This window comes from Amblyomma americanum, chromosome 7 (assembly GCF_052857255.1).
Source record: "Amblyomma americanum isolate KBUSLIRL-KWMA chromosome 7, ASM5285725v1, whole genome shotgun sequence".
Taxonomy (NCBI): Eukaryota; Metazoa; Arthropoda; class Arachnida; order Ixodida; family Ixodidae; genus Amblyomma; species Amblyomma americanum.
In genome coordinates this window covers 84,760,915-84,788,313 of record NC_135503.1, presented here as the reverse complement: position 1 = coordinate 84,788,313, position 27,399 = coordinate 84,760,915, and the positions used below count along the sequence as shown (strand labels likewise).

Sequence of the window (27,399 nt, the reverse complement as noted above, 5' to 3'; positions counted from 1 at the left end):
CACAGAATGGCGGCTCCTGGCGCGTCATGAGGAACATGCGTCCGCGGGCCCTGGACCGGTCCGCAAAATAGCCCATGTAGCTGCAGTCACTTGGCCGCTCGCAGGGGAAGCAATCGCCGCGTAGGAAGCTCTCGTAGCTTGCGCACGTGAAAGCCGGGAACGGGCATTGCGGGTTCGCCGACTCTGTGAAGAGCTGCAGGGCGCGTCTGTGGTGACAAAGGCTCTGCCAGTGACCCCCTGTGGAGGATACACACAACAAAATGATTGGCACCTGAAGTGATTGGCTGAAAGACGCTGCTGTATTTTTTCATTCCATTTTCGGAGCCCCTTTAGATAACCACGCTAACTGAGAAAGAGATTTTCTTCGCACTAAACGGCGGCGGTGCAGTGCATCGCTGCTGAAAAATTGCCGCGGGTACTTAAGAATAGTAGAATAGTAGCGTTTTTAGCTAAAAAAGCACTTATTTTTATTTGCCTCTTAAGTTATCGTTCGTTTCGATTTTGTTTTCCTTTCTAATGACAAACCTACTCATTAGCATACAGTCCCAAGACAACTCATAAGTAGGTTCCCCTTTATTCGCCAGAAAACAGTAATTTTTTGGCCCGAAGGTTGCGGGCTCGCCTCTCATTCTGATAGCCCTGAGTTCATTGCCCCGCGCCTTCGGAAGAAATTCTTGTTTTTCTTTGATAACGGGGTGACGCCGTCTGAGATTTTCGGAGCTTCTGCTGCTGGTCAACGCTGACGCCGGGTTTATAAACCGCTCTGACGGTTTATATTGCAGTTGTTTTCATTCGTCATGCGACTTTAACGCTTCTTTCACGTTACAGACAACGTTCCGGGGGTGCAATCAGAACAGCCTCAGCAATGAATGCAATTATAAAATATTTATACGTCGTAAGCGAATACAATGGGAAATCTCGAACGCTGACGTCCTAAAGAACATTTCTGGACAAAAATAACGCCACTGAACAGATGTTTATAGTGCATTACCTAGTCCCAGTGCAGTACAGAACTGTTGCGTTGTGTGGGCCTCCTATGAGACTAGGATAAAGAAATTTGGAATGAACATAAGCCATTTGAGGTAAAAAGTGTAAGCACATCGGTGCTTAGCTTTATTCGCATTAAGTATGCACAACTAAATAATTACCAGTGGTCATAATGTAGTAGATATGTGGCTTTTCGTTCCTTTAAGACGTGACGATTAGTCATCATGAAGCATCATGGAGCATCATGAACTAAACAGCGCAATTTAAAACACACGCTGAGTGGGATGGAGAATGAGAACGAACACAGCCCTGACTGTGAACTGAAGGAAGGCTTCTGTTTAAGTTAGAGATGGTACAGACGCTCGCAGAACGCACTTCCGATTATACTGAGAAACAGTCTGTCACAACCGTACTCTCATATGGGTACACTTTCCAAGAGGTAATGCATTTGCATAACCATCAATTAATAGTTATGGAAAGCTCGAAACGGGGTCAATTTTTTTCGTCTCTGGATTTAACTGCCTGACATAAATACAAGCATCGTACTGCAAGTGGATGCAACGGCAGAAAACTGAGTTAGTTGGCATACGTTCATTATAAAATATCCCGGCGTTGTTGTTTGTTAGCGCCTAGATTTTTCATAATGCAAGTGGATGCTTAAATTAAGGGAGTGTGAGGCATAAGGGAAATCTCGAGTCCGGTGCGGGCATTCTGCGGAATAACCTGCTCGTGCCTTGTTACCTACTTGTAGAGAGAGGTTGAAATGTTCTTGACGACATTGTTGCCAACAGTTATTCTACGTAGAGGAAAGACAATGTAAATCAGAAAATGTTATTTAGTTAGATATAAGCGTTTAAATAATTACATAAGCACTTATTCTATATTATCTGCACGCAAGCGAAATAAATGTCTTTGCCCAGACGAAGGAAACTCTCCTTGTCGAAGCGCTTGCCAGCGAACTGAGGCTACCATTTCGACCCTTGTTTATCTTGATTTTGCGGGGAAAAAGTGACATTTATCGTGGACAGCGTACGACACTGTAGTTAAATGAACTCTTGTCCAGTATATAATGTATACTTTTCCAGTAGTCCTTAACCTTTTTGTGCAGCATTTTTATTCATTAAAGCGTGGAAAAGAGGAGATAACGATACTGGCGAATGACTACTCACAAAAAATGTCGCTTAAGGCTCCGACGAAGACGCTGTTGCAGCCCAGCTGCGCCTTGCCACCGTTTGGATAATAGTCGACGTGTCCCAGCGGCTCGAAGGCGCCCAAGCCACCGCGTAGAAAGCTATCGCCATTGGAGTGTATCACGTCGACCAGTGTCGCGTCCGTAGGGTCCAAGCGTGCCGCATGGTCATATCCTTCGAATAGTGGCGCCGCCGGGTCCAGCCCTGAAAAACAAATGAAGTCGATGCGCCATTCTTTCGGAGATATACATTTTTCGGGCCCCTTATTGCACTTTCTCAAAAGATGAACCCATAAATTGGTGGCTCCTGGTGCTAGGATCAACTGCACTCCTGCTGGTTCGGCTGCGTCTTGAGTAAGCAATATACGGGCGATGATCTTCAAAAGATACTCTCAGGCATTTGTGATTTGTGACAAACTTGTATTTCAAAGCACATCTTCTAAAACCGTCCACGAAATAAGACAGAAGTGCTACCTTTACCACCTTGCAAAGCTCTTTGTGGGCGCCCTTAGCTGGGCGTTTCTGTGTTCTCTGCTTACGCTTATCTGCTCATCGTAATTGTTACTATGAACCAGCAATTACTAACGAAACCGTTCATTCGGAACAGTTGGGCGGATACCGATATCATTCGGTGCAACGCCATCGAGCAAGAAGTAACTTTTATTTGATTAACCAAGGAAAAATTAGTATCAATATTAAATAAAAAGCAGGAGATCGCTTTTAACTCAAACAATTTGTGTTCGGAAAAGGACGACATGGTCTTTTAAACGAACTTAAATGTCGCTCTCGCTTCTCCGCGCGAACTACGTTTCGTTTGAAAAATAAGAGACGCCGACCAGTGAAAAAAGGTTCGTTCTTGACATTTCGGCTTTCATGCGGAAGCCTTGTTCACAGGCTTTCAAATGTACGCTCCCGGCCAGATAGCATTCCGTCACACGCTCAACTTCGAACTACGTTTCAGTGAACTCATGAGAACAACGGCGAGCATCGTCGCAAATCTTTCGCGTTCAGTTTCCCGTTATGATTGTAGTGCTTATTGCCAAAACAATATGCTAAAGATATGTCTGGTAGGTCTTGCGAGAGGTGAATTAAAGAAAAAAGTAAGTGGGAAACGGTAGGAGATAATCACAGGACAGCGTGCTTATTTCAAACGGAAAGGCACCGAACCAGACAGGCTGGCCAGCTTTCTTGACAGTAGACTATTTTTCTTGGCATGTGCATTTTGAGCGCCCACGCGATTACTTGCGGAAGCGTAAAAAGGCTCTGATAAAACTGCCTGTTGCTTCAATGGAGGGTCGCCCGGTTTGATCTTGGGAAGCCGTCACACATTCCGCTACTCCACTGTCCACTAATGCCCCTTGCTGTAGGTGTAGAAAAAGATATCTTTACAACATTGTTACAATAAATACAATTGCTCCAGCGAGCCCTCAGAGCAACCGTGGAGAATCTAGGACTATGGCGCTCTGTTCACGCACATGGCTTTGCGGGGGCCGTATTTCAAAGGCTAAGAATTGCCTACGCCTCTACTTTTCCGAAGCATGTTAACCAGCACGCAGTGCTCGACGTTAACCTAAAGCCCTCCTTTTCGGCGCACTTCATAGCTCCTGCTTCAGAATTACCCGCCAGGGAATATAATTTTATTGTATGCGGTGTGTGAAGTGAATATAACCAAGGTATTCAAAAACACGGAGCGTAGCAAGTTATTGAAGGCAGCTTCATGGCACGCCTTTCGCTTCTTCAGTAAGGTTTTGTCATTTTGTTTTGTAATTTATTATTTAGGACTAATTGGCAAAACCAATCAACCTTTTCTATGGTTCTAGCCATACCTTCTTTCTTCCACGGTAACCATCCTCCAGTTGGCAATTCCTTAGCCCATTCCTCATGCTCCTTCTTCCAGAATAACCATCTACCGGATGTTTCCAGTAGTAACCGGCCTCTGGTTATGCCTCCCTACGTTCTCTACATACTATCCTCCTCCTGACAGCGTAAACACCTTCCGGGTGGTTCCTGTGGCAACCAAATACCAGTTGCGCCTTCTTACGCTCTCGAGATACTCTCCTCATTATACCGTAACCACAAACCGGCTAGGCATTCTTCTGCTCACGCCATGAACTGCTCCTCCCACGGTAACCGCCATTCGAGTGGTGCCCATGGCAACAAACTCATCGGTTACGCCGTCGACTTTAAGATTCCACTACTTTGCTACTACTACTACTAGGACGACGACGAAGACCACGACAACGCGAAACCAAGTAGTGGGCGCTTAACAGCTGTTGCTGTTAATAAGCAATGGTTACATTGATTATTTCCTATTGATGAATGCAACAAAATAAAAAATATTTACAAAAATATACCCCTGGGCTTAAATAGGTTTCAGTGCCTGTTGACTGTATCAATCTGTAATCCATCACTGAAGGTAGACAGCACGAAGAAAGGGGCAGGTGCTGACACACCGAAACGCTTTGCTTCTGAGCCGCTTCTCTCGCTATACTTAACGATGCAACGACTTCATCCAGCTCTGCCTTCCTGTACCGGGGAAGTGACGTGACGCTGGAAACCCTGCAGCGGCTAGATCTGCATGTCGCGCGGTGCTGCCACCCACCGGTGATGCGCGACAGGTTCCTGATCTCGGCGCCCGCGAAGCCGGCCACGTGGGCGCCGAGGGAGAATCCCACCAGGTGGACGTCGCGCGGCCGCGCTCCCATGCGGAAGAGGCGCCGCACTGCTTGCGCCACCTGGCGGCCCACAAGGCGGGTGTTGGCAGCGGCCTGTACGTAGTTGGGCAGGGTGGCACCTTTCTCCCAGTCTACCACCACCACGTTCACGTCACCCTGTATACGGCAGAGGTTGTAGGGAAAGAATAAAAGTGTACATACGATAAAAGATCATAAGGCTAAAGCGCGACGCTGGAAAGCCGAGCATTCTCACTCTTGACTATTATCACGATCATTATCACTCTTGATGACACTACGCATTTACGTCGAGCCTGTGTTGCAGAGCCCCGTGAAAAGAAATGGAAGCTGTAGAAATAATGTTTAGTTCTATCTGAAACGGCCGTTACTGTTTTTTTAGAGCTCGATGAGTACACGCGCATTACCCCACCTAAAGAGCTCAAATAATGCTAGTGCGAGAGCCCTGAGAGTGTGCAGACAAGCATAAAGCCGGGGGGCGTGCACACTAACAGCGGCGAGAAGGGCGTCCACCATGCGCCGCACCCACGAGCGCTTGCCGCTGCTGCCGAATCCGTGGATGATGAGCTTGACCGGCTTTGAGGCGTTGAAGGCCGACTCCCCCAGCAGTCGTGGCTCACGACTCCGGCGCGAGCTCAGGTAGAAGCGTGTGCCGATGCTGCCGGGCTCCTCGGGCAGAGCGTTCGGCTGTCCCGTACCCGTGTCCTCCCTGAAAGGAGGGAAGTATCAATGGAGCCCACGAAAGCGCACCTTTGAACCTTCTTCTTGCTGGAAGCGCATTTTGCCGGGCAGTGAATTAGGTAGGAAGGTGGGGGAAGGAAACCGGCTCTTTGATAGGGCGATAGTGTTACTCATTCCGTATTTTTAGTTATACGGCTAAAAACGAAAGCTTCATGGCTTTCTCAGAAACTTCGTAGTTAAATAAAAATTCATCCAGGTCCAGGGTTCAAACCCGAGTCACCGCTTCACCACGGCAGCAGTTTATGCAGCTCTCTACTAAGAAAAGCAGACGAGCAACGCAGTAGAGCGCAGGCTAAACTATGTAACATTGCATCCAGTACGTACAGGTGTGAGTAGGTATGTCTAGAGCGCTCGAGCGGTGCCCCGCGGGGGAAACAAGCGGAATTTTAAAGCGGAGCATGAGTTTTACAGATAAAACTTGCGCTCTAGCGCAGCCGGATAAATGCACAGATTATGCAAGAAAAAGAGCCGTACAGTTTCCAAAGCAGCTGCATTTATGTTTCGTTTGCTCAGGAGCACACCATTCGAGCGCTCTGGGTAAAACGGTAGATGCTTGGGCTTGTTGAATCATAAGCCCCACCCCACAAAAACACACATAAAAAAAGACAAATACCAGAGCTGCTTGTGGCCATCTTTCTCAGTTTTTGCCTTTCTGCTAGCTTTGTGCCCTGGCTCTGGACAGCGCGCTCACATCTTTACACTACTGCTTGGCTGCCCTCCACCACATTCTGTAAACGAGCGCAGATATGTAGTCTGGACAAGCCAGCCGTTGCCTCGATACGCACTTTCGTACGAAAGTATTTTAACGGCTTCGAAATAAGACCGCAATAGTATTAGTCTTATATGTGAATGTGCACAAATCCTTTGTGCTGCAGTGTTTCTATTCCTGCCCAGGGATAAAAGTCATCGTACACTGTCGGCGAAGCTTTTTGACATTTCATGCGCATGCGCTGTATCTTCAATGAAAGGCTATGGACACAGAATAAGTTTCTCTAAAGAACAAGTGGAGCAGCTCACTATCTTCTTGTATATGTCCCTGCCCCCTTTTACCTTCCTTTTCTTCGTTCCTTGAGAATATCTAGCTTCTTTCGAATAAAGCTGTTACTGGGCACTTCGCACTCGCCCTCTGCGATCTCTATTTAGTCCGACGAGTTTCAATGTGTCCTTTCTAGCGAGACCAAATATCTGGCGTCCCTGTTCCAAGGCTTGTTTCCGTTGAAGTCTGTGCTACTTGAACACAAAAAGGGAAAGTTTCCGAGCACTGGCAGTAGATATTTAGTTCACTCGTTTTACCTTCGCTATAAGTGCGCCGTTTGTATTCTTCTTGATTTTTGTGTCCGTCCTAATGCAATCTGTTCCAATGCACACAAAATTTAGGAGTCATTAAGGAAACCATAGATGGCAGACATAAACGGATTGAAGCTTAGTAGAGCAAAACGTTGGGCCAGCTGGCGTAGCGACATATTCAGGAAAACTTTGCGCAGATTAGCACAGGACGGGAGAGGGAAACACGCACGCACACAGTAGGGTGCTCGCGTGTGTGTGCATGTTGCTCCCTCCCATCCTGTGTTAATCTGCGCAAAGTCTTCCGGAAAAGGATTGAACTTGAATGTTTTTAAAAAGCACATTATTATAATAAAAATAATCTGTTATTTTGAGCGTGTATGAGAGGTCCTATTTGCTCGAAGGGTGATCATAGCTTGAAGTTCCCAATAATCGACGGGTATACTTTAACCTTAAAAGAAATTAACGCTCACAAGATAGTGAAGGCGCGTAAAAGGGGCTGACGTGGCAAAGATAAAAAGAGACGGGAAGACCGCTTAGCCCATCCGTTTTCGTTTCTGTCGCATCTGCCATTATTCCAGTATTGTAAATCATGTTAAGGAACAGCTTGTTGCAGATAGTTTATATTCATGCTTGACTTTTTCACTTGCACTGAGACTCCGCACGTGAGTGTAAAGGTGCGGGACATATTTTTATTGCAGCCTAAAAATAAGGTTTTCGGTAAACCAGCTGTATATCGCCCTCTCCCCTCTAGCGACTGAAAAAGAAAAACTACATTATTTCTTACAAAGGATGGGGCAGGTAGATAGGATTCTTGACAACACAAAGTGGGCAAGACTCAGGGCACTTCAAATGTTTCGAGTTGATGACTTCTATTCGAGATTCTGCTGGACTTGCAAATACATTGGCTGGGTGGGCACGACACTGTCCTAAGGTCTAATTAGAAGTACCTGTAACAACCCAGGGACCCGTAGCATATGCCTCGCTCAGCAGTGGCCACCTCGGTGCTCCTTCGACGTCGTGCGCCGTGCAAACGACGCCATTTGACGATAGAGCTCGCCACCGCTGACCAGATCTCGTGGGGGCTCGGCTCGTCGTCGAAAACCATAGGAATAGTCTTAAAGGATTCGCCAATGCCAACTGCAAGATAACAATGACATATTTATCACCGCTGTACATTCACCGAGGTGCATAGAAAGCAATGACACAAACACTAGAAAATCAAGAACAATGTTAAGAGTAACTTGGAAATAAAGTTTCGTTCATTTAGTTGGTGTGACATCGTTTTAAAGTTGCTGCGCGGCACTTGGAGTGGCTGCTCAAGCAGCATTCGCGGGGAGGTTATACGGTAAGAATGGTTCCATGGCACTAGCAGGAACTAAAAATTACTTAAAAATGAAATAACTTACTAAACCACTGTCAAGGCCTTTCTGAAAAAAAAAAACTGCGCTCCTACGTCAGAAAAAGCTCGAAAAGATACACAGGAACATACTGTGACAATGATGGTAAATGAAAGGCAACAAAGGTCTGAAAAGCACACTCTAAAATGGAGTTACAGCCAAAATGAATAGAAAGGCATAGGAAAAATGCGCAAAAAACGCTGGATAACTTGAAACTGATGCATTTTTAATCAAGTCTTCGAAAATATGGCTTAGGTTTGGAATTTGTTTGGGGGGTTTAACGTCCCATAACTCGTCTTAATTTCGACAAGCTGACATAGCACGGTGCACAAAATTCGCGGAATTGGATTTCAGTGGAGGCAAAACGGTACAGATCTGTGTTGTGCGTGATGTCAGAGCAAGTTAATGAGCAATAGTACAACTTACACGGAGGCCTCCACTACGGCGGCCCTCAAAGCGTAAGTCGCTTTTTTGTCGTTAAACCTATAAAACGAACCCAAATGTCAACCTCTATACAATTTTTCGATATATATGGAGCCGCTGGAAGTATGTATCCTTCTTTTAAACGCCATAGCTAAGCTTTGCACCTGAATTTGGAGCTTTGGAGACATTATTTTCACTTCCGCTGGAGTGGAGTACGACACGGAGGAAGTGCTGTGCGTGCGCGCTGAAAACGACGTGAGCGAACTGCGTGAACTGGCGCTGGGCCGCTCATTCCTTTGGTCTCTTCGGCCGTCTCTCCGCACGCACAGCGACGTCATCTTAAAAATGTGCATTCATTGCGGGAAGCAAACATTGCGAGCTAAAAAATGGACATTTTTGACGTTGAATTTTCGAAATGCATTGCCGATAAAAAATTTTAAAAACTTGATTGAGCTTCTATGTTACCAGCCTTAAATTTCTTTTTGTAATGTTGGCACTTGAAATCAAAAGTAAGAAAGTTGAGCGGTTAATTCTGGTTAAGTAACTGTTTATTCACTGAGCTCTATCACGCTCATGTCAGCCTTGCTGTGCAATCCACCTGCAAAGACTGCACCGACGTATCTCTCGCCGGGTTTAAAAAAACTCTGCGTAAAGAATTAAAAAAACGATATTCAAAAAAAATTCTGCGTAAATAATTAAAAAACAATATTTCTAATCTCGTTACATTAACTGTTGGGCTTGAGATCATGATAGGGATATTGAAAATTATGTTAGCAAGGGAGGACGCTTTGTCGAGGCAATGGAAGCACTAGACAACTTTTGACAAAATTATTCTTAATAATAATGCACGAACAAGTGTAAGGTACCCTCTTGGTTCCTTTCACCTGTCCGTGTACACAGTACTTGCGTTGAATTGGTGTACATGTTCAGAAAATGGCACAGCTGCAGAAACGTTCATTGCAGGAACGCTTAGGGATATCTAAAATGTATTCTACTCTTTACCTGAAGCTTCCCTTGATAAACGACGCTAAAGGCAGTTTTATTTGCCGGCTTCCTGGAGTGCGCGTCCTAGATTTATGCAAGAGTGGATTGCAGCGTATTTCAATACAGGTGTGCAACTTGCCCTAGTAAGACAAACTAGGCCTTAAAACGAACAAGAAGGAGCGGACACTGCCGTGGCCGGTTCAATCTGTTTCAGGATGTGGTTTTTGGGTGCAAGGAGATTGGGGATGGTTTCGATAAAGAGCCGTGCGTGGATCTCCGGTCAGTTCGCGTACTTGTTACTGAAAGGCAACTTAACCTGTCTTTTGAGTGAATGAAGGTATGGACCACCGTGCTCGATGCTGCAGACTAGTTTTTTAATTACATACTCATCATAACTTATTTTCTCATTATTTGGAAATTCCACCAAAAAGGAATTTTGTGCGTATATTTTATTCATCTATAAACGCAAAAAACAGTTTCTGTTATAATGAAGGCAACTTTGAGCCAAGAGTATATAATTTCTGAAGTTTTAAACGTGGACGAACGAACGCGCTTAAGTTTTCAGCGTGATCGCTTGTGAAAAGACGACGAGTAGCATATGAGGCGCAGTAAAAAGTTCTTAAATATGTTTCACCGGTTCTCAACTAACAGCGTCCATAAAGCACGTCCCCTAAAGCAACTAATCGTAAAAATGTAATATTTATTAAGAGAACTTAACTATTAATTCTGGATGAAAGACAAAGTAGATAAAATTTTGCGAACGTGATGTCATTACGTTTGTCCCTCTTATTTAAAAAGATACACAGCAGTTTGAAGCGCATCGCGGCCATGGCATGCGCCTGGCGATTCTACTACTATAGCTGCCCGTCTTCTTTAGGTCAGTTCTTAACCAGTCTCTGCCTTAACTATGAAGCGTCCGCAGGCGCTTCCTGTGGCACTACTGGTGTTCAGATATTACGAAGTGCTAGTATATGTACGCACTGCGACAGCCGAAAGATGGAGAACGCGTGGACGCATCAAAAGATGCGTAGAGGGCTTTCATCACGGGCATTCGAAAAGTATGCCGTGGATAATAAAAAGTGGCGTCAGCCATGAATGTGAAGCATAACACAGCCAAAAAAAATGTCATCAGGTGTTGTCATCTTTTCTATGACGCCAACCAGGAAATGAGTGCCTGATTTCAGAAATTGAGGTCTTCTATCCATAGCTGTCCATATTGATGCGAACGTTTATGGAGATATTTATTGAAAGCCAGAGTGTTTAGCCGACGTTGAAACAGTGCCGACTTAATACTGTACGTTGGGGAGGGGTTTTATGGAAAAACGGTGGAAGCAGAAGCGTGCAGCAAATATTAAAGTGAAACGAGGTAAAGGGTAACAACTATCGAAATGAAGTAAATATATATGAACACCAAATAGGCTTTTCGCATTTACATTCTGTCCATTACCCGAACCACGTGTTTCTATTATAACAAACTTGATATACATAGAAAAAGTCTGGTCGAAAGAACAACTGCCAATAATTTCAGTCGTAAATACAACCGGTGGTTATATTAGTGTGTGCGTGTGAACAGCATCGTTCTGAGGTTGTTTGATACATGAGATTCTTCATGCAGATAGCGGGATGTCTTCAAATCTACGCGGCATCAAACGCTCAAGGCATCGTTACTCCGTTTACGCCTGAAGTTGATGGCCGTTTCGGTGAGTGCGCTGGATATCACCTGTTCAGGCAACACATCTGGACCATTGCTCCCTCGCACAAGTACATCTCATCGCCTACGCCAACATTTCCTCTGGATAGAAGCGGACGCCAGCGGCCGCGGCTTGCAGTGGGCGTATGAACAACATCGTTCTGCAGTTGTTAGACACCATGCGCTTGTTCACGGAGATCGGTAATGACACTTCCATGTTTGATAAGATATAAGCAATGCCTTTCTTGCGCTGTTCCCACAGCCCATGAGTTCTACTAGGCTTGCTTGTGCAGCCATTTGATGGGTGTGGTCATCTCCTCTTGCAGTCAGGACAGGTAGAGTTGAACCCTGGCCCAGGTTCTGGTGGTTCTGGTGTTGCTACGCGCTCTAAAAAAATGAAATAGATGAAGCCTTACAGGAAAAGCTCGTTGATATGTTAACTTTAATACAAAGTGTCAACTGATGCACCGCTAGAATGGAAACGCAGCCGTCGCGTTGAATTACTTCCGTTACTGAAATAAAAGAAAGTGAAGAAACTACGAAGAACATCTATGATATCGATGCGAGGCTGTCAGCTGTTCTAACTGAAATGTGCACCCTTGACGTGGGCCAGCAAGAGCTGCTAATCTTGTGGCAGCTCGCTGATAACCGGGTTTGTGAAAATGCCAGATTGCACCTTGGTCAATCTCAGCTGGAAGACAGGCAGCGTAGGGAAAACCTACTGTTTTTCGTCTTGCGTGAGAGCTTCTCTGAAACATAACAAGATACGGAACAAAAGCTGTTAAACATGATTTCTAGTTGCTTTACCCCGGTTCTTACGAAGGATGTGTCTGAACGTGCTCATAGGAATGGTGCATTATCAGACGAAAAATACCGTTCAGTTATCGTGGAATTACGTTCCTTTCAAACGAAGCAGCAAATCTTATTCCAGGCAGTAAATCTCAAATGTAAAACTATCACTGTAAGTGAATAATGTTCTTTAGAAACATGCCAGGCCAGGAAAAGTTGCTTCAATTCACGAATGGTCAATGCTACAGGTATTGCCCTGCTCTCGACTGTGTTTTCATTGAAAGTAATCTTGGTCCCGTTACTTCTGGCTCTCCGCATACTAAGCACACCGATCGAGTTTCTGCTTCGCCGCTCCACAATAAGTAGTCAAGTCACGATTTATCTGAACAGAAACATCCTGCGTCGTAGGGATGCGCCAGGGGCAGTGGGCCGTCGCCTCGAAAAGTAAACTTGCTTTCTATTCTTTTTACCAACATAAGAAGGTTATAGCCTAAGCGCGATGAACTTAATTCTAAAATTTATTTATATCATCCTGATGTTGTTTTAATAACGGAATCGTGAAATTATTCCAGAATAGAGAACAAGGAACTGTTTGATTGTAAACAGCGTTATAATGTATTTCGATTTGATAGATGTCGATGATGCGGCGGAGGTGTTTTATTAGCTGTCGCAGATAATTTTGTTCCATCGGTTATCAATATTCCATGCAGCCTGGAACAAGTTTTGGTGGAATTTTGCACTGGTTTCAGTAGGACGATTTTGGACATATGTTTCCGTCTCCCGTCTTCGAGCCACACTTTCGTTGACGAATTGCATGACGCCCTTAACCTAATGAATATGCGTTTTCTGACCATGCCTATGCTGTCAGCTGGCGACTTTAGTACCCTAGTATCTTGCAAACCAACACATTGCCTTTCCTTAGCTCTTTCCTTGGCTCTTTCTTTTTTTAACGACATGTTTAGGCTTCTACCTGTCACAGCTAGTTTGTAAGTCTACTCAGAGTGCTTCATCCACATTTAGTGTTTTAGATCTTGTTCAAACTAACGTACCGCATCCTATCTCTTCGGTCTTGCGTCTACCTGGCTTCAGTGGTCATTCCTTGCTGCATTTTGATGGAAAAATTCCTCGTTCTATCCACCTAAATCAGATGAAGCGCATTAGAGGTGACGTTAACGCAATCAACCGCGGAATAACTCCTTTTTTGTACAAGTACTTACCGAAGTTTCCACAACGCTTTGTTGAAAACAAGTCGGAAGTGTTTAAGGATACCGTCGAACGTCTGACTAACACTTTTCTGCGCTAAAGTCCGTGAAGTGTGACAGGGAACTGCTTTGGTTTAATAATGTGTTAAAGAGACCCTCTAATTAGAAGCTTCAGTTTCGCTCTCTAAAGTTTCAAATTCTAAACAACGATGGCAATCCTACTTTCGGGAGCAGAGTGCAAAGCTGCACAAAGCAGTGTACAAAGGACTCATTCTTTAACTACACTTTGCCTGTTAAGCTAATCAACAATCCTAAGCAATTCTGGAACGTAGTCAAAGAGACAGACGCTTTCACAATACTCCTTACATTTTTTGACGGTGTTGCGTTTCCACCTTACGAATGCGGTTCTATTCTTAATGTTTTTGCATCGTCTTTTCTAGCAATGTTTCTCTTGACCTTCGCGAATGTCCTGTTTTTGATGCTCTGCCCACAGATCTATTTGTATTCGAGGCATCAGTTAATCTGAGAATTATAGAAAATCTGAAGGTTTCTTCTTCGCGCAGAGTGGACAACATTAATACTAAGCGCTTGATTAATCCTAAGTCATCCTGTTCCATAATCCTTACTAAGTTGTTTGATCAGTCACTTGAAACAGGTTGTATTCCCAATGGTTGGAAAGAAGGCAAGGCGATTCCTCTGCACAAGTCTGCAAATAAACATTGCTCCGAAAAATTTCGTCCCCTATCGCTCACTAGTATTCCGAATGAAATCATGGAACTGTTCCCATACTTCGATCTTATTACGTTTTTAGAATCGAATTTATTTTTCAAGATAGCCCAGCATAGATTCCGGAAGTCATTTTGATGCGAAACGCAGCTAATACTTCACACATCACCTTCATTGTATCTTTGATTGCGGGTATCACGCAGACTGCATATTTTTGGCCTTTTCCAAAGCGTTTCACAAGGTCTCTAACAAGCTTCTCTTTCTTAAATTAAGTAATCTTAATATAGACCCCAGTCTATTTACATGGCTGAAATGTTTTAGGTCCAGCTAACAATTTGTAATAGGCAACAGCCTTGATTCACATTCTTTACCTGTCCATTCTGGCGTACCTCAGGGGTCTGTTCTCGGGACCCTGGGGTACGCTGCATTGTGAGACTATATTTTATTGTTATCTTCTGGAGAAATTTGCAGTTTATATGCGACAGCTATGATAGGAAATTAGTCTCTACGTTATTTTTGCTTCAACATTAAGTTATTACAGGTATGCTACATTGGTACGTCAGTAAACGTGAATTTACCAGCACCCTCGACATTTCTGATTATGCCCCTACACAGCATGATTGTTTGGCCGTCATGACCAATGAGGGAAAGTGGAATTTTTCTTAAAATAACGGCAAGCACAGAACATGAAAAATGACGACTGATTTGTGTAGTTAGACGAAATGAAAACAAGATGCGCTAGCACAGTGTGACGAGTATTTTTTACCTTGTTGATGTTTTGTTGTTCATGTTATTTCTATGTGGTTAAAGTGGTACATCAAATGAATTCTGTGCGCTCTGTGTGTTTTCGTGGCGTAGCTGAAGTACAGGAAATACGTGACAAAATGTTTAGTACGGTCCTTCTATGCATGCACATCAGTCACGACTCCCGTTCTGCACAAAGCCCATCATCATCGGCGGTTTTGTGGGCGCGGCAGGAGGTGGCCTACCCGCCGTCTAGGTCACGTGACTTGCTGACGTCATCCAAAACTGCAGATGTGCAGGTTGCCCAACTGCCAGAAGCCGGTTTCATAAAAACGTCAGCGAAATCGATGAGTGGGGGGGCCTTAGTGCCATCACACTGAGACTTTTATTTTGAAAATTTTCCTGCCCTACGTGAGCATCTATAACTACCTCCATAGTTCAAAGCCCGCCTTTTAACCTCAAGTAAATCTTGCGGTGACTCTACACTGGTTTATGCTGTACAGTCAACAAATTATTTTGTGCTTGGCATCACCAAAAACAGGGAAACGCTCAAGACAACCCTGGGCGTTACCTTGGCATTAAAAGAATTTCTTCTAAAACCAGCTTAAGAACGCCAAGTAAGAGCCAGTCCAATAAAGCGTGCTGTATACTGTTCGTGATGTTATGTTACTTTTTCCTTCGATACTTACGGAATCAACGCACAGCGCAAACAGCCATACGAACGGATGTATTAAATAAACAAGGGCGTATGCTTGGAACGGACCATGTAATAGCTATAAAGATAGTGCCGAATGACTTCACGACCAGAATCCTGTAAAAAGGAACCGGTTTCTCGCGCGCCCTGTTTCGAACCTTCTGGGGAAAAAGTACCAGAGCTAGCTTATATACTTTCTACTTCTGTTTTTTTTTTCTCACATTATTAAGTAAGTAAGTAGAGAAGATGATGAGATGGTATCAGTTGATTATATTTTATCCGGAAAAGATGCCACTAGTTGTGATGAATGTAACTTCTTGTCATTCTTGTCCACTAATATAGACATGTTAAAGGTCACGATAAATCAAGGAGTTGTACAATCTTAGCAAGCGCAAAGCAATCGTCTTTTTTTTTTTTATCCAACATTCTAGAATCAAGACATGAGAGGCAGACAATAGCGGGACAATAGATAAAGAAGCCTCGCATGTTGTGAGCAAGAAAACATGTATCCTTTCAAAGCAGCGAATGCTTAGGAACGTTTTGATAACTATTAATCAGTTAGCGGACCGGCCTATAAACCTTAGCAATTCAATTTTACCCTGAAAAAGAAAAATATACATGGTAAACCAAGGTCTAAATAGTTGGGGAAACTTTTTCTTTGATCTATTTCGCTTTTCCTTAATTTGTTCCCCTACCACTGGCCGCTGCTCCAAGTTGCATGAACCGCAGGAGAGATAAGTCTCTGATGCTATTTCCTTGCATAAAAGCGTCCCGCGCCGGACAGACGGCGACGAATGGCGCAGCACGACGACGAATTGGACACGCCTAACGAGCTTCATACTCACTTATTCAGTGTCGGCAGAGAAAGCAAATCGAAGATGGCGTCGTTCGTGTCACTAAACCGTACTGGATGCGGTGGCAGGATGGAGGCAAGCGCCGTGTGGCAACCAGACCAGCAGTGTTTGTGACTGTCCCACGTGCTCTGCCTTTCGTGACGTGGAAGTCAGGTGCAAACGAAATGAAAATGAAACCCATCGCAGGAACTTCGGTCCCTGGTTGGCTTTTCTTGCAACGAAATATTTTTTTTGTTTTCACGAACGCGTGTGCGTTTACATTTTAATGAAGCTTTTGGGCCCCTCCCCGCATTTTTTTTTTTTTAAGCCGTTGAGCGCTGTCGTCAATGCGCAGGCACGTGCTTCTATATCTTCCGAGAAATTCGATTTTGCTTCGAAAAAGAAAAACAGGTGCCCGCATTAAACCCTCGCCAAAGCACACAGGAGCATCTTAATAACAACATTAGACATAGATATCGCTGGTCATACTGGGCATCGCTGTTATCTGTGAATAGAATATCAGTAACATGTGCAGACCGCCTGTGAACACACAATATAAGTGGAGAAGTAGTTGCACCGATAGAAAATGTGCAGCTAAGTGTCTGTCTTTCCACGGCAAAAAAAACGAACTCAAAATATTAAGGGTCGTGTTGCCTGAAGTGCCTTGCAAATTGAGCTTAGAACCAGATGTTTATGTCTGAGAGGGACAGTGAAATTCATTTTACCTTCAGCATTATTGTTATAGCAGCGCCAGACTAATAAAACTAACGAGTGGTGTAGGGAAACTTACGCGTGAGCAGCACTTCTACAAAATTACAATGTCAGGCCAGAACCGAGTGTTTAGCCTCATACGAACGCTTTTCGGAGCGCAGCTGCCACACATATAAAGTGCTACTTACTTTATTGTTACAAGTGCCAACACGATCAACTTTTACTGCAGCGCTATGCCTTTGTTCTTTAAGACAGTGATGAAAATTGCCAAAAATTCTACCGCAGCATTGTGTTTTGCTCAGCAAATGGAGAAGTGTTGACAAATGCCCTATACTTACACTGCACATTGCACACAAGCACCTGTCATGATTTACCTGTACTGCATTTTCACCCAACACACCAGACATTACTTGTCAGATATATTGTGTTGAATGCTTACCAGTCTTATTTCTTTCAAATTTTTCAATGCATCTATAAATACGGGCTACATATTTCTCCACTAATATGTTCAATTCATACATTTGAATCCCGAACGAAAAATTCATCTAGTTGGAACTATCTACGAAAGGCAAGCCTTAACTTTTCAAATAATTGTTAATAATAATATTAATATTAATACTTTATTGCTATGAAACAATGTGCAGTACCACAGTACATATATTCAGGCCTGCCAAAGCCATTGAAGGCCTGAGCGGCAGTGCCTGGCAGGCAGTAAAACCATACATGGTAATTAAAATCGCTATAAAGCAGTGAAACGCGAGTACAGGATATGAAAAGAAAGTAAGAGGTTGATTGCAAATTGTATAGTGTCTAAAAGAGAAATTTTTAATGAGAAAACTTGAACACATAGCACAGGAACTGTTTGCCATCAAATGACTGTGTAACAGGTAATCGTACATTATATAATCAGGCTTTCCTGATAACTCTGAACGTAAATGAAGCTCTGAATGATGCTCTGAACGAAGAGATAATCAGAGACACTTCATTAAAGATCTAAAAATTGTTGCGAAATGATGTAGGACGTTTCTTGTGAATGGCAATATTAAATGTTGATTGCTGTATATATTCTAGCAAATATTTTTTATATATTCTCTTCACATGCTTCATCATTTACTCCAAATTATGCCCTAGTGTGGCGAATCGTGCTAGTGTCTTCTCTGAGCAATTAATGTCATAGATATTCCTTATGGTGCAAAAACTGGTGATGCAAAACTTGTGTGTTGTGCATTCGATTGCTGTAGACACAGTGTTCCTCATGTACCACTAAATCCGACCTCGACTCCATCTAAAACCTGGTGTAAATGTTGGCTAATGAACCTTTTTGTTAACAAGCGCAAATTAATGCGTGCGTCTCTAGTGACTAATAACTTGCCCTCTTACCACCTTAACGGCTTGTTTATAGACTCGGTACACTCGTATATATAACTCGAATTTCATATTACTAATGACTTTACCTGGATTGCTTATGTTACACATGTTGTTAACAACGCCAACAAAAGTCTTGCATATCTTCACCGTAATTTCGTAAAAACCTTCTTATACATAACACTCATTTTACTTAAGCTCGAATACGCAGCATCAATATTGGATCCTTATCATGAGGACTTATCGCACTTACTCGAGATGGTCCAAAATACAGCTGCGCTATTCATTCTAACTACAACAGAACTGCAAGCATAACCAGCATGAAAACTAGTCTCGGTCAGCCATTCTTTGCGTCTGTTCGTAGAACACTTCGCCTTTTTCATCAACTTTTTCACCATTCTTGCCTGCGCGAAGAACTTGTTTAACCCCTACAGTACGCGTCGCCACGCATGGATCACACTCACAAGGTTGAAATACCATTCTGCAGAACGAAAACCTACTTTCATTCGTTTTTATCCCCGACATCCTACGAGTGCAATAACCTTCCCGCACTACTGGCGCTAATCCATGGTCACAGTTTATTTCAAGAATGCATTAGCTAACATTGTTTAACTAGCAACCTTCTGTAGAATTATTCCCACAATTCTACGTTTTGTTACTCTGTATAACCACTCCCCTGTATATTGCCGTATAGCACTGAGGGAATTTTTAATCATAAACTAAAAAATATAAAAATGATCGTTTTACTTTTTGCCGATCATCTAGTCGTACAGACAGAAAAATGTTTGTAATGGCATGTTGTTCTCGTCTTGGCTTGTTTCTTTCTGTTTTAGTAATCCACTGGCCTGGTCCTAGCTAGGCCAACTCTTTGAGAGAAGTTTATATCATGATATTTTTTGTTTATATGTACTGTACAAGGAGGCCAGAGTCCATCTCAGGTGCTCTGTCGCCTTTAGCCTCGGCCCTCTCTAAGACTGTGTTTAAGGAAACATAAAGGAAGGAAGAAAGAAAGGATGGATGGAAGGAAGGAAGAGTAAAACTTGCTCTTACACGAACCCGCATGCCTCGCAGCTGTCTTTTTGCGTGATCATCGAAGTAGGCACGGATGGTTAGTTTCTTGCAAGGCTCTTCAGACAAAGTCCTGCTTCTTATTTTTATTTTATTTGCTTTGCAAGCACACGTTTCTGTGATGCTCTTGAGTTTTCAGAAGCGTGCCTTGAGGAAAGGTAGACCACACGAATAGGACAATCACAGGAGGCATAGAAACAAAAACGATATCTCGGGAGCAGTTTTTAGGGTCATTTTCTTTTCTATGTCCTTGTCCTATTCACGCAGATCGAAAGGAACAAGCTTGCCTGCTACAACGTTCCGCAGTTTCTTGAGCCAATATGTTTAGGATCGCTACGGCAGTATCGAATAACCAATAATCAAAAATATACGGATAACCAAAAATATGCGGGTTGCTTCTTATATTGTAACGCAGGATGGCTTGCGTTAGTTACGCCGTGAATGCTGTTCCTCTTTCTTCGATGAGCACATCGAGGGCGCCGCCCCGAAGAAGAATGCAATCTACGAAATATTTGGCTACTTCTGTTGCTGTTCCGTTCGGTATGGCTTTTGCCTGAGCGGAGGGGTAAGGTAGTCGGTCGCTGGTTTGGCTTTAATGCAGGATGGCTTGCGTCAATATGATTTAAGCCATTTGGCGCAATGCTACTTAACAGGTGGCGTGAATGTGGCTTGCAATTTCAGCAGGTATTTCTCCAATACAACACCGCTCACTTTTCATATGCTCTTGCCGCCGCTTTTCACAAAGCTCGTAGCGGCTTTCTTTAACTTGATATTGTGAGTCCTGTTTCGGCGGTGCTTCAAACAAATCTCACAGAAACGAAGGCTGAGGTTTGTGGTCATCGCATTAATAGAAACACAAAAATTGGGGAAAAAGTGCCTGCAGGTAATTTGGACTTTATGGGGAATAAACGCCGAAACTTCTCTACTCAAAGACGTTCTTAACGACGGCATGTAGCCGGCTACCGATGCCAGCCGAGCACTGGCACTCTTTGCTTCCGAGACATGAGAAACGTTAACTACGCAAGAAACGGGCTGTGGCCCTCTCAATTCACAATGCGCGTCCTTGAAAACACAAAAAAGAGGAGTTCTACAACATCTCGACCGCACAACAAGGGCGACACTTCGGGGCGCATGCACCGTCACGCAATAAACTCGTTGGAAGCTACCAGAGCACGAGCAGCTGAAATCACGCGTTTTTTTTTACCTGTCCTTCAAATGAACACTGCAGAAAACATCGCTAACCGCAGAAAGAAGTTGCGCTCGTCTCGTCGCGTGGGTCCCGACCTACTTTCGGAGCAAAGAGGGGCGAAAGCGTTGTAGTCACCTTCTCGTTTGTTCAAATTTTTCTAACGGCAGCGATATCGATGAGAGGGTTTTGTTGCCAGGATGCATGCGTATCAGCGTGCACCGTTTGATTCTCTTCGTATAAAGAATTGCGACCCGCTTCGCAACATTTACTAACATGACTGGCTGATACGTCCGTGGAGGTTTAGTTATATAAACGGGAGCATCTGCACTGATCTAGAGCGCACGAGGTCCGATTGCAAAATTACGTCCAGGCTTCTTTTTATAGCCAATAAAGGACTAGCGATATTACGTGCAAGAAACTGCAGTTTAGCTGGCCATTCTTTTCGTTCGCCAGGATTGCAGCGTTAATTGCATTTCACTCGTCTCATGCCGTTTGTGGGCTGTATAGTTGCACCGCATTTGTTGTGATTAGTTTTTTTTCTACAAGCAGTGGCGTTTCAGAACGATGCAATAATGTTATAAGGCAGTGATTCCAGTATAGCATTTAATGCAACAGCACTCATACGCGCGTTTTGAGCCATTTAGGGACAACTTGAGTGAGTATTATAAGAATGTATTTCTTCACAACCAAAAGCAAAGTCAAGATGAACTGCCATGCAATTCCTTGCTTTAATGTCGGTTGCCTTTCGATCAGTGTGGAGCGCTTACTTCATGTATACTGACATCACTCTCAGGGTTGACGAGACTGCATAAATTGGCGGCGAAACTTGCACTTTGAGCCGAAGGAATAAAGGCATAGAAGTCAAGAGTCGTGCTGTAGTGACTCACGGCTGCAAAGGATGGGCTAGGGAACGGCTCCGCGATTAGGCACTAAAAGACTCCTAAACTATGATCAAATTCTAGATGAGATCTGTCGTAATGAAAACATTATCTCAATGTTAATTTCACATATGAATGAGTGACCGCTCCTACATTAAAATATTCTCTCTCCAAGATTAAAGATCAAGGACCGCCGCTTCTGCGCAGCTAAGTTTACTCATCTGTACTCGCTAAATAAAGAGTAAGGGCTCTCAGCGTTTACACCAGAAGCTCATCGGGCAGTGTACACCTCCTGCCCCTTTCCCATTGTTCTTCATGCAGAAGCTCATTACATGGTTCAGCTGCAGGAAAGTCTCGCAGTGAGGGACGCAATCATAGCAGGTTTCCCGTACAGTATACTGCGCTCACTGAAAAAGTGTCACTGTTAACAGGAATGAAATGCAGCGTAAACCAGTCACAGCGAAATATCGAGGAAAGTATTAAAATTTCTGCGAGTTTGCAGGTCTCGTGCTCGCCGAATTCTATATATTGCGACTCCTACCAATTGAATAATTGGTATACTGTGAATTTTCTTAAACCTCTCAAACAGGTTGGGAAATACCTTAATAAACAATGCCTGCTTTTCTAGCAATCATAAATAAAAGAAATATAATTGCGCTTTTCATACATGCAAAACATCGAACACAAATACACTAAAATTACTAAAAGTGCATAGTTTGCAAAAATATAACCTAAAATAAACAGAACTTCTCTTTGGTTCATGCTCGTGTAGGCCTGCACTGATCCTCCTGAACATGAAACGGAACAAAGTTCGAGCATTGAATTATTGGTCCCCCTATAGTTATTAGTCGCCCGTATATGTTTTCGCTTTTATTACTAGTATTGCTATTGGTGTATGATATCCAATTCTCATTTTCAACAATAGTGCAGAGAGAACTGCACAGCCAATATTTTTTTATAAACCGGTTGTTGCATTTTATGTTGGAGAGAAGTGTGCCTAATAGCTGTAGTGTTTGTCATCGCTTCATAAAGAACTATAGAATAATCACTTTTCCTCCTCTTCGCAGATTAGCCTATAAATTTCAAGTTGCAACCAACGTAGTGCAAGAAAGTAAACTGCCTTGAATCCTTGTCTAAGAATTTTTCCCCTATGAAAGGCAGAGTACTTCGAACAATATTTTCAGTTCGCTTGGGAACAAGCTGCCAAATCAATGAATTTTTTTACTAGGGGCGCACATTGCGAACCAGAGGCCGTATTCAATAAGCTGTCCATTTTCCATTGTCTATTTCGCGTCCATTTCGTGTTCGGTCATTGGCCACTCAGATATACGCGTGACTTTAAAGCGTCTGTTGGAAGCGACCCGTCCCTTGGGTGCTTGGCCACCGGACCGCACCATTGGCTACGATATGTAGCCACCGGTTACGCCCATCGCAGCGCTCTATGAACAGCAGGCGACCGGTCGTGAGCAGTAGCTGCCATTGGCTTCGATATGCAGTAAACGGTGAGGTCAGGTCACCAAGCGCCCAATGGCCGGGTCGCTCCCCGCAGACGCTTGAAAGCCGCGGCTTTATCTGAGTAGTCAATGACAGAGGTCCAAATGGACACGAAACAGGTAATAAAAAATGACATCTAATTCTGTCGGACAAGCGTTGATTTTTTCTATGAAAAAACGCGAAGCCAGTGGAATGTTGCATCAATACTTACTTTCATCGAGTACCTGACGATGTTGTTGACAACCGAACAATTCATGCTTTTTCTGCGGCGCCGTTACACTTACTTGAAGGTACAGGGGTCCACAGATGTTTTCGGAACACGAAAATTACATGATGGCTTAATTTCTGGCCAGTATAAGCATGCAGTCACAAAGTGATAGATGTGCGTCGTATTTTCCTATGCGACCTGAAGAATGCACTTCTGAATGCGTAGCTGTGCCTCTATGTAGCAATAAAATTGATCTTTTTTTGTGATTACGGCGTTTCGAAAACTTTTGTGAGCACCTGTACATCCTCTTCAGCATGTCGCATTAATAAACATGAAATAAACAGTTCAAGACGCACCAAAAAGAATAAAGCTATTTAACCATGAGAAGATAGAAGAATTGAAATCAACGAAAAACTATACATAGAACCAATTGAAGCGCAGTAGTAGCAGTAAACAATTACCGCATGCAGTTGTTCCTCCTGATGAATTGCGTCTCTCGGGGCTGTCCCGTAAACCGCTGCACTAACGTAGCTTGACACGGATGTCATCAGTTAGCCTTTCAGGTTGGCATTAAGACAGCTTTAGGGAGGCATGGTTGATTGGCTATAGTGTGGACTTAAGACGAAGATTGCTTTAACTCCTAGCCGTCAGCGAAAGCTCTGTACCTTGTACCTCTAGACCAGTGGATAGGGTCAAGTGCGCCCTATTCTAATTGTTCCTGCATTTAGGGATCGAATTCTTGATCACCAGATTTATGAAACCTAAGTATGAATGCACTTGCGTCGTGACAGTAGCAGTACAAGAGGTGTAACAACATCGAAGTGCTAAATACGCTAAGTTCAGTTTCTTTTTCAATAAAATAATTCGGTGAGGAACACATTTTTGTTGATGTCAAATGAGCGTAAAGCCATGGCGCTTTACGCATAAATAAAACGCTAAAACCTGTTTTTTCCGCCTTGCATCTTGAATCAGTTTCGATTGTTCTAGCAAAAAATTGTTTCAAGTAGAAGACGGAGACCAGTAAAGGTTATACATGTTGAAAGTGTCTTCCATGTGAGCACACCAAAGAGCACCGAAGGGAATAAATATGGATAACAGCATCATCTCCCTTTTACGTAAGCTCTGAGAATGATGAACGTCTTAAAACCTGCGGCAACTCACATAGATGCAAATAGCTATAACTAACCAGATGGTAAGCTTTTTCGGAAGTTCGAGTCCTGGCCGAGAGTTCACACTTCAACAAGAGTCGTTATGGTTTCTTTAGGTAGCACAAAAACCACGGTCGCGACAAAAATTGCTGTTAGCCAATGCGTAAGGAGCGGAGGCACCATCAGCAGCCCGGACAGTCACGAAATGCCGTGACCGAAGCACTGCTTTCTTTTTGGTACGTTACAATGTCAACACATACAGGCGTCAAAACAAGCAGGCACAGAGGCGGTATCAGCAGAAGCACCTGCTGCACTCACGAAATGAAGACCGTAAACGCACACCTTCGACCGGCTTGCGCTCACTGGCTTAGCTGCCAGCACGCAAGCGCGCTCACGGACGCTTATCGCGTCATCTCCTGCCGACCACAAGACAAATGTTCCCTTCCGTGCAGCCACGTATACGGGACCGCCGCGAGCAATGACCCCCGGGGTCGTTGCGGCCTCACGGCGTGACCTTGCCCCCCTGCAGCCGCTACCAGGGCGGAGGGTGGCAACCGGTTTCCCGTCACATCATGAGGGGGAAGGTCAAGGTGTGCGCGCTAAGCGAGCATCACGCGATCCGCTAAAGGAGCGTGACTCACCGGACGTCTCTGGCGCAACCACCGCCTGCGCCAGGGCAGGCATCTTCGACGACACCGCGAGCCACCAGACGCCGAGGCCAGCGGCTGCGGCGAGCAGAAGGGCGAGCAGGGCAGGCCAGCCTCCCGATCGGAGGGTGGACGACGCGGCGACCATCGGGCGCTCATGGGTCGGGCCGGTGGCGCCCAGCCCCGGAGGAGAACGCGGCGACAGCAGCAGGCAGGGAAGGCCGCGCTGGTCGGGACGCTGATCAGGAGACGGCGGCCGGACTCGTCTCGGGTCGCGCCTGCTCCTCGCGCACTCGCTGGCAAGGGCAAGGAGCGAGCGGTGAGGGGGGGAGGCCAGTGCATCGACCGAACCGGGCCCGTCCCTGTTGAGCGCGCGCTCTTCTTGCTGTGTACTTTCGGGTCAGGCCGCCCGCTTCGGCTGGCTGGCTTGCCGGACGGCCCCGCTGCGGGCCGTCCGTGTGTCCAGGAGGGAGGGAAGGACAAGTGAAACGTCGCGACGCCCGCTTGCCTAGTGCCCTTAGCGGGCGCCTCCTCCGATTACCCGGAGGCCGTCACCGTCATCATCGCCGTCGTCGTCTGTGCTCCAGATAATTCTTTGGAAGGTGACGCCGGAAACGTGAGCCCGTTGGCCCGAGTGCCGCCTTAGGTTGTTCAATGAGGAAACCCTTACTGGGCCGGGAGCGGGAGAGGAGGTAGCCGTGTTTATTGCGGGATGCTTGTGCAGCGGAAAACCCCGCGCCTCAGCGGCGTGAAATTTTAGTTCTTTTGAGGGTTTACCCCTTCTTCACGGAATTTTCCTGAACATACAGTAGGATTGCTGCCTTCATGGGAGAATCCTTGCAATGGGCATTGAGTATTTTAGTGCATGTACTTGGCCCACATAAAGGGAAGGGTTTAGATGTGATGCTACTGGGGCATTAGTACATGAGCTGAAACTCATCGGTCCTGCATTTTGGAGCCCGGAAAATCAGATATGTCAACTCTTTACATCGATTTGCTACCGAAAAAGAGATAAATGCAACCTCTCTCTCATCCCCTGCCTGCTCATTAGAAACAAGTTACTATTTTGTTTGGTATGAGCGTTGGCCAACGAAAAATAATTAGCACAATCACAGCAATTCTTTTTTTCGTATCGCGATTTTAGAAGCACATACAACACGTTTTTGGCTTGCTATAGGTGATAAATAATAGAAATGAAGAAGAATGTGAAGTCTAAAACAATAAACTGTAAAATATATATTCGAGCTGGCCCAGAACGCAGAGCAGTAGGTTTCCGCCGTTCAGCGTCGGTGAATGTAAATTGACAGGTTTACGCAAGGGTACGTTCATTCTTCCTCAGCAGTTGCCGCCAAGCACATCTTCTTTGAGTCCGGAAACAGCGGTTCTATTACTGTGATATTAACAAATCTGTGTCTTCCTACTCAGTCCTTACCCGTCTTAGGTCAAAATTTGGGTACTAATGCGTAGTGATATTTGTGTACTTAACAGCGTGCGGTATTCAAGCACGCTGACTGCCATGGCGGTCCCGCGCTACGAACACTGCCAATTGCTGTAAACACTGCATGTGGTTGGTAGCCGCACGCATCAAGGCTTGACTTTTTTTCTTTTTTTGTGGAGCATTGTATTAGTGCCAGTAAGGCAAATATGTCGGAGTTTTATCTTGCAAGAGGCTTCCAAGTATTGAAACCCAAAAAAACGAGGTGACGAACCTGTTGCGGAAGGAAAGTCTCCGTTCCACGAGAACTCAATATTGTAATAAAGACTCGTGAATGTAGGCCCAGAATGGGAAAATTAAAAAAAAATAAGTAAACTTATTGATAGTTTCTAAAAATGAACGCGAGTTGCATAGGCACCACGCGCCCATAAAAAAGGGAGACCGAGTATTGAACGGCAGTCGACAAGGCGGAGGTAGACTCGAAGCGTCTATAGCGGTGTATACTGCGCATATGACTATTTTTTTTTTTACAACGTTCTGCTATGGTCTAAAATGCGCAAACACGCTGTGTATTGTGTGCCAGGGAGTAGACAACAGCTTCGTTGTACCTGTTTTCTGGCTTGGACCACATCTATTCATTAGCAATGTTGTTCCACTCTTAAAAGCTTTCAGTTCTCAGTAAATCATGTTTTTGTAAAATGAAGACAGAAAGATCGGAGCTTTTACGTGTTTTCAAGGCATTTGATAAATATTAGGTGAAGTGGGAACATTTTTTACCTTCAGCATATGTTATGCAAATATGAAATCCAAAGCCTGGCTACAATGCAAATCCTGGCTACGAACACGCAAAAGGACAAAGAACGGCACAATCGATTCCAGA

General features: G+C 44.4%; 1 protein-coding gene across 1 annotated transcript in view; it reads right to left on the bottom strand.

The window, feature by feature from the left end:
- The window catches only part of LOC144097298 (pancreatic lipase-related protein 2-like), a 29,675-nt gene extending 4,087 nt beyond the window's left edge, over positions 1-25,588 (bottom strand). The window contains exons 1-6 of the mRNA XM_077630044.1: positions 25,079-25,588; positions 7,842-8,031; positions 5,359-5,575; positions 4,779-5,007; positions 2,157-2,381; positions 1-237 (exon numbers count right to left, since the gene is read on the bottom strand). Of these exons, the coding sequence (XP_077486170.1) occupies positions 1-237; positions 2,157-2,381; positions 4,779-5,007; positions 5,359-5,575; positions 7,842-8,031; positions 25,079-25,232 (1,252 nt within the window). The 5' untranslated portion in view covers positions 25,233-25,588. The remainder of the gene's footprint in view (positions 238-2,156; positions 2,382-4,778; positions 5,008-5,358; positions 5,576-7,841; positions 8,032-25,078) is intronic.
- Between the last annotated feature and the right edge of the window lie 1,811 nt (positions 25,589-27,399).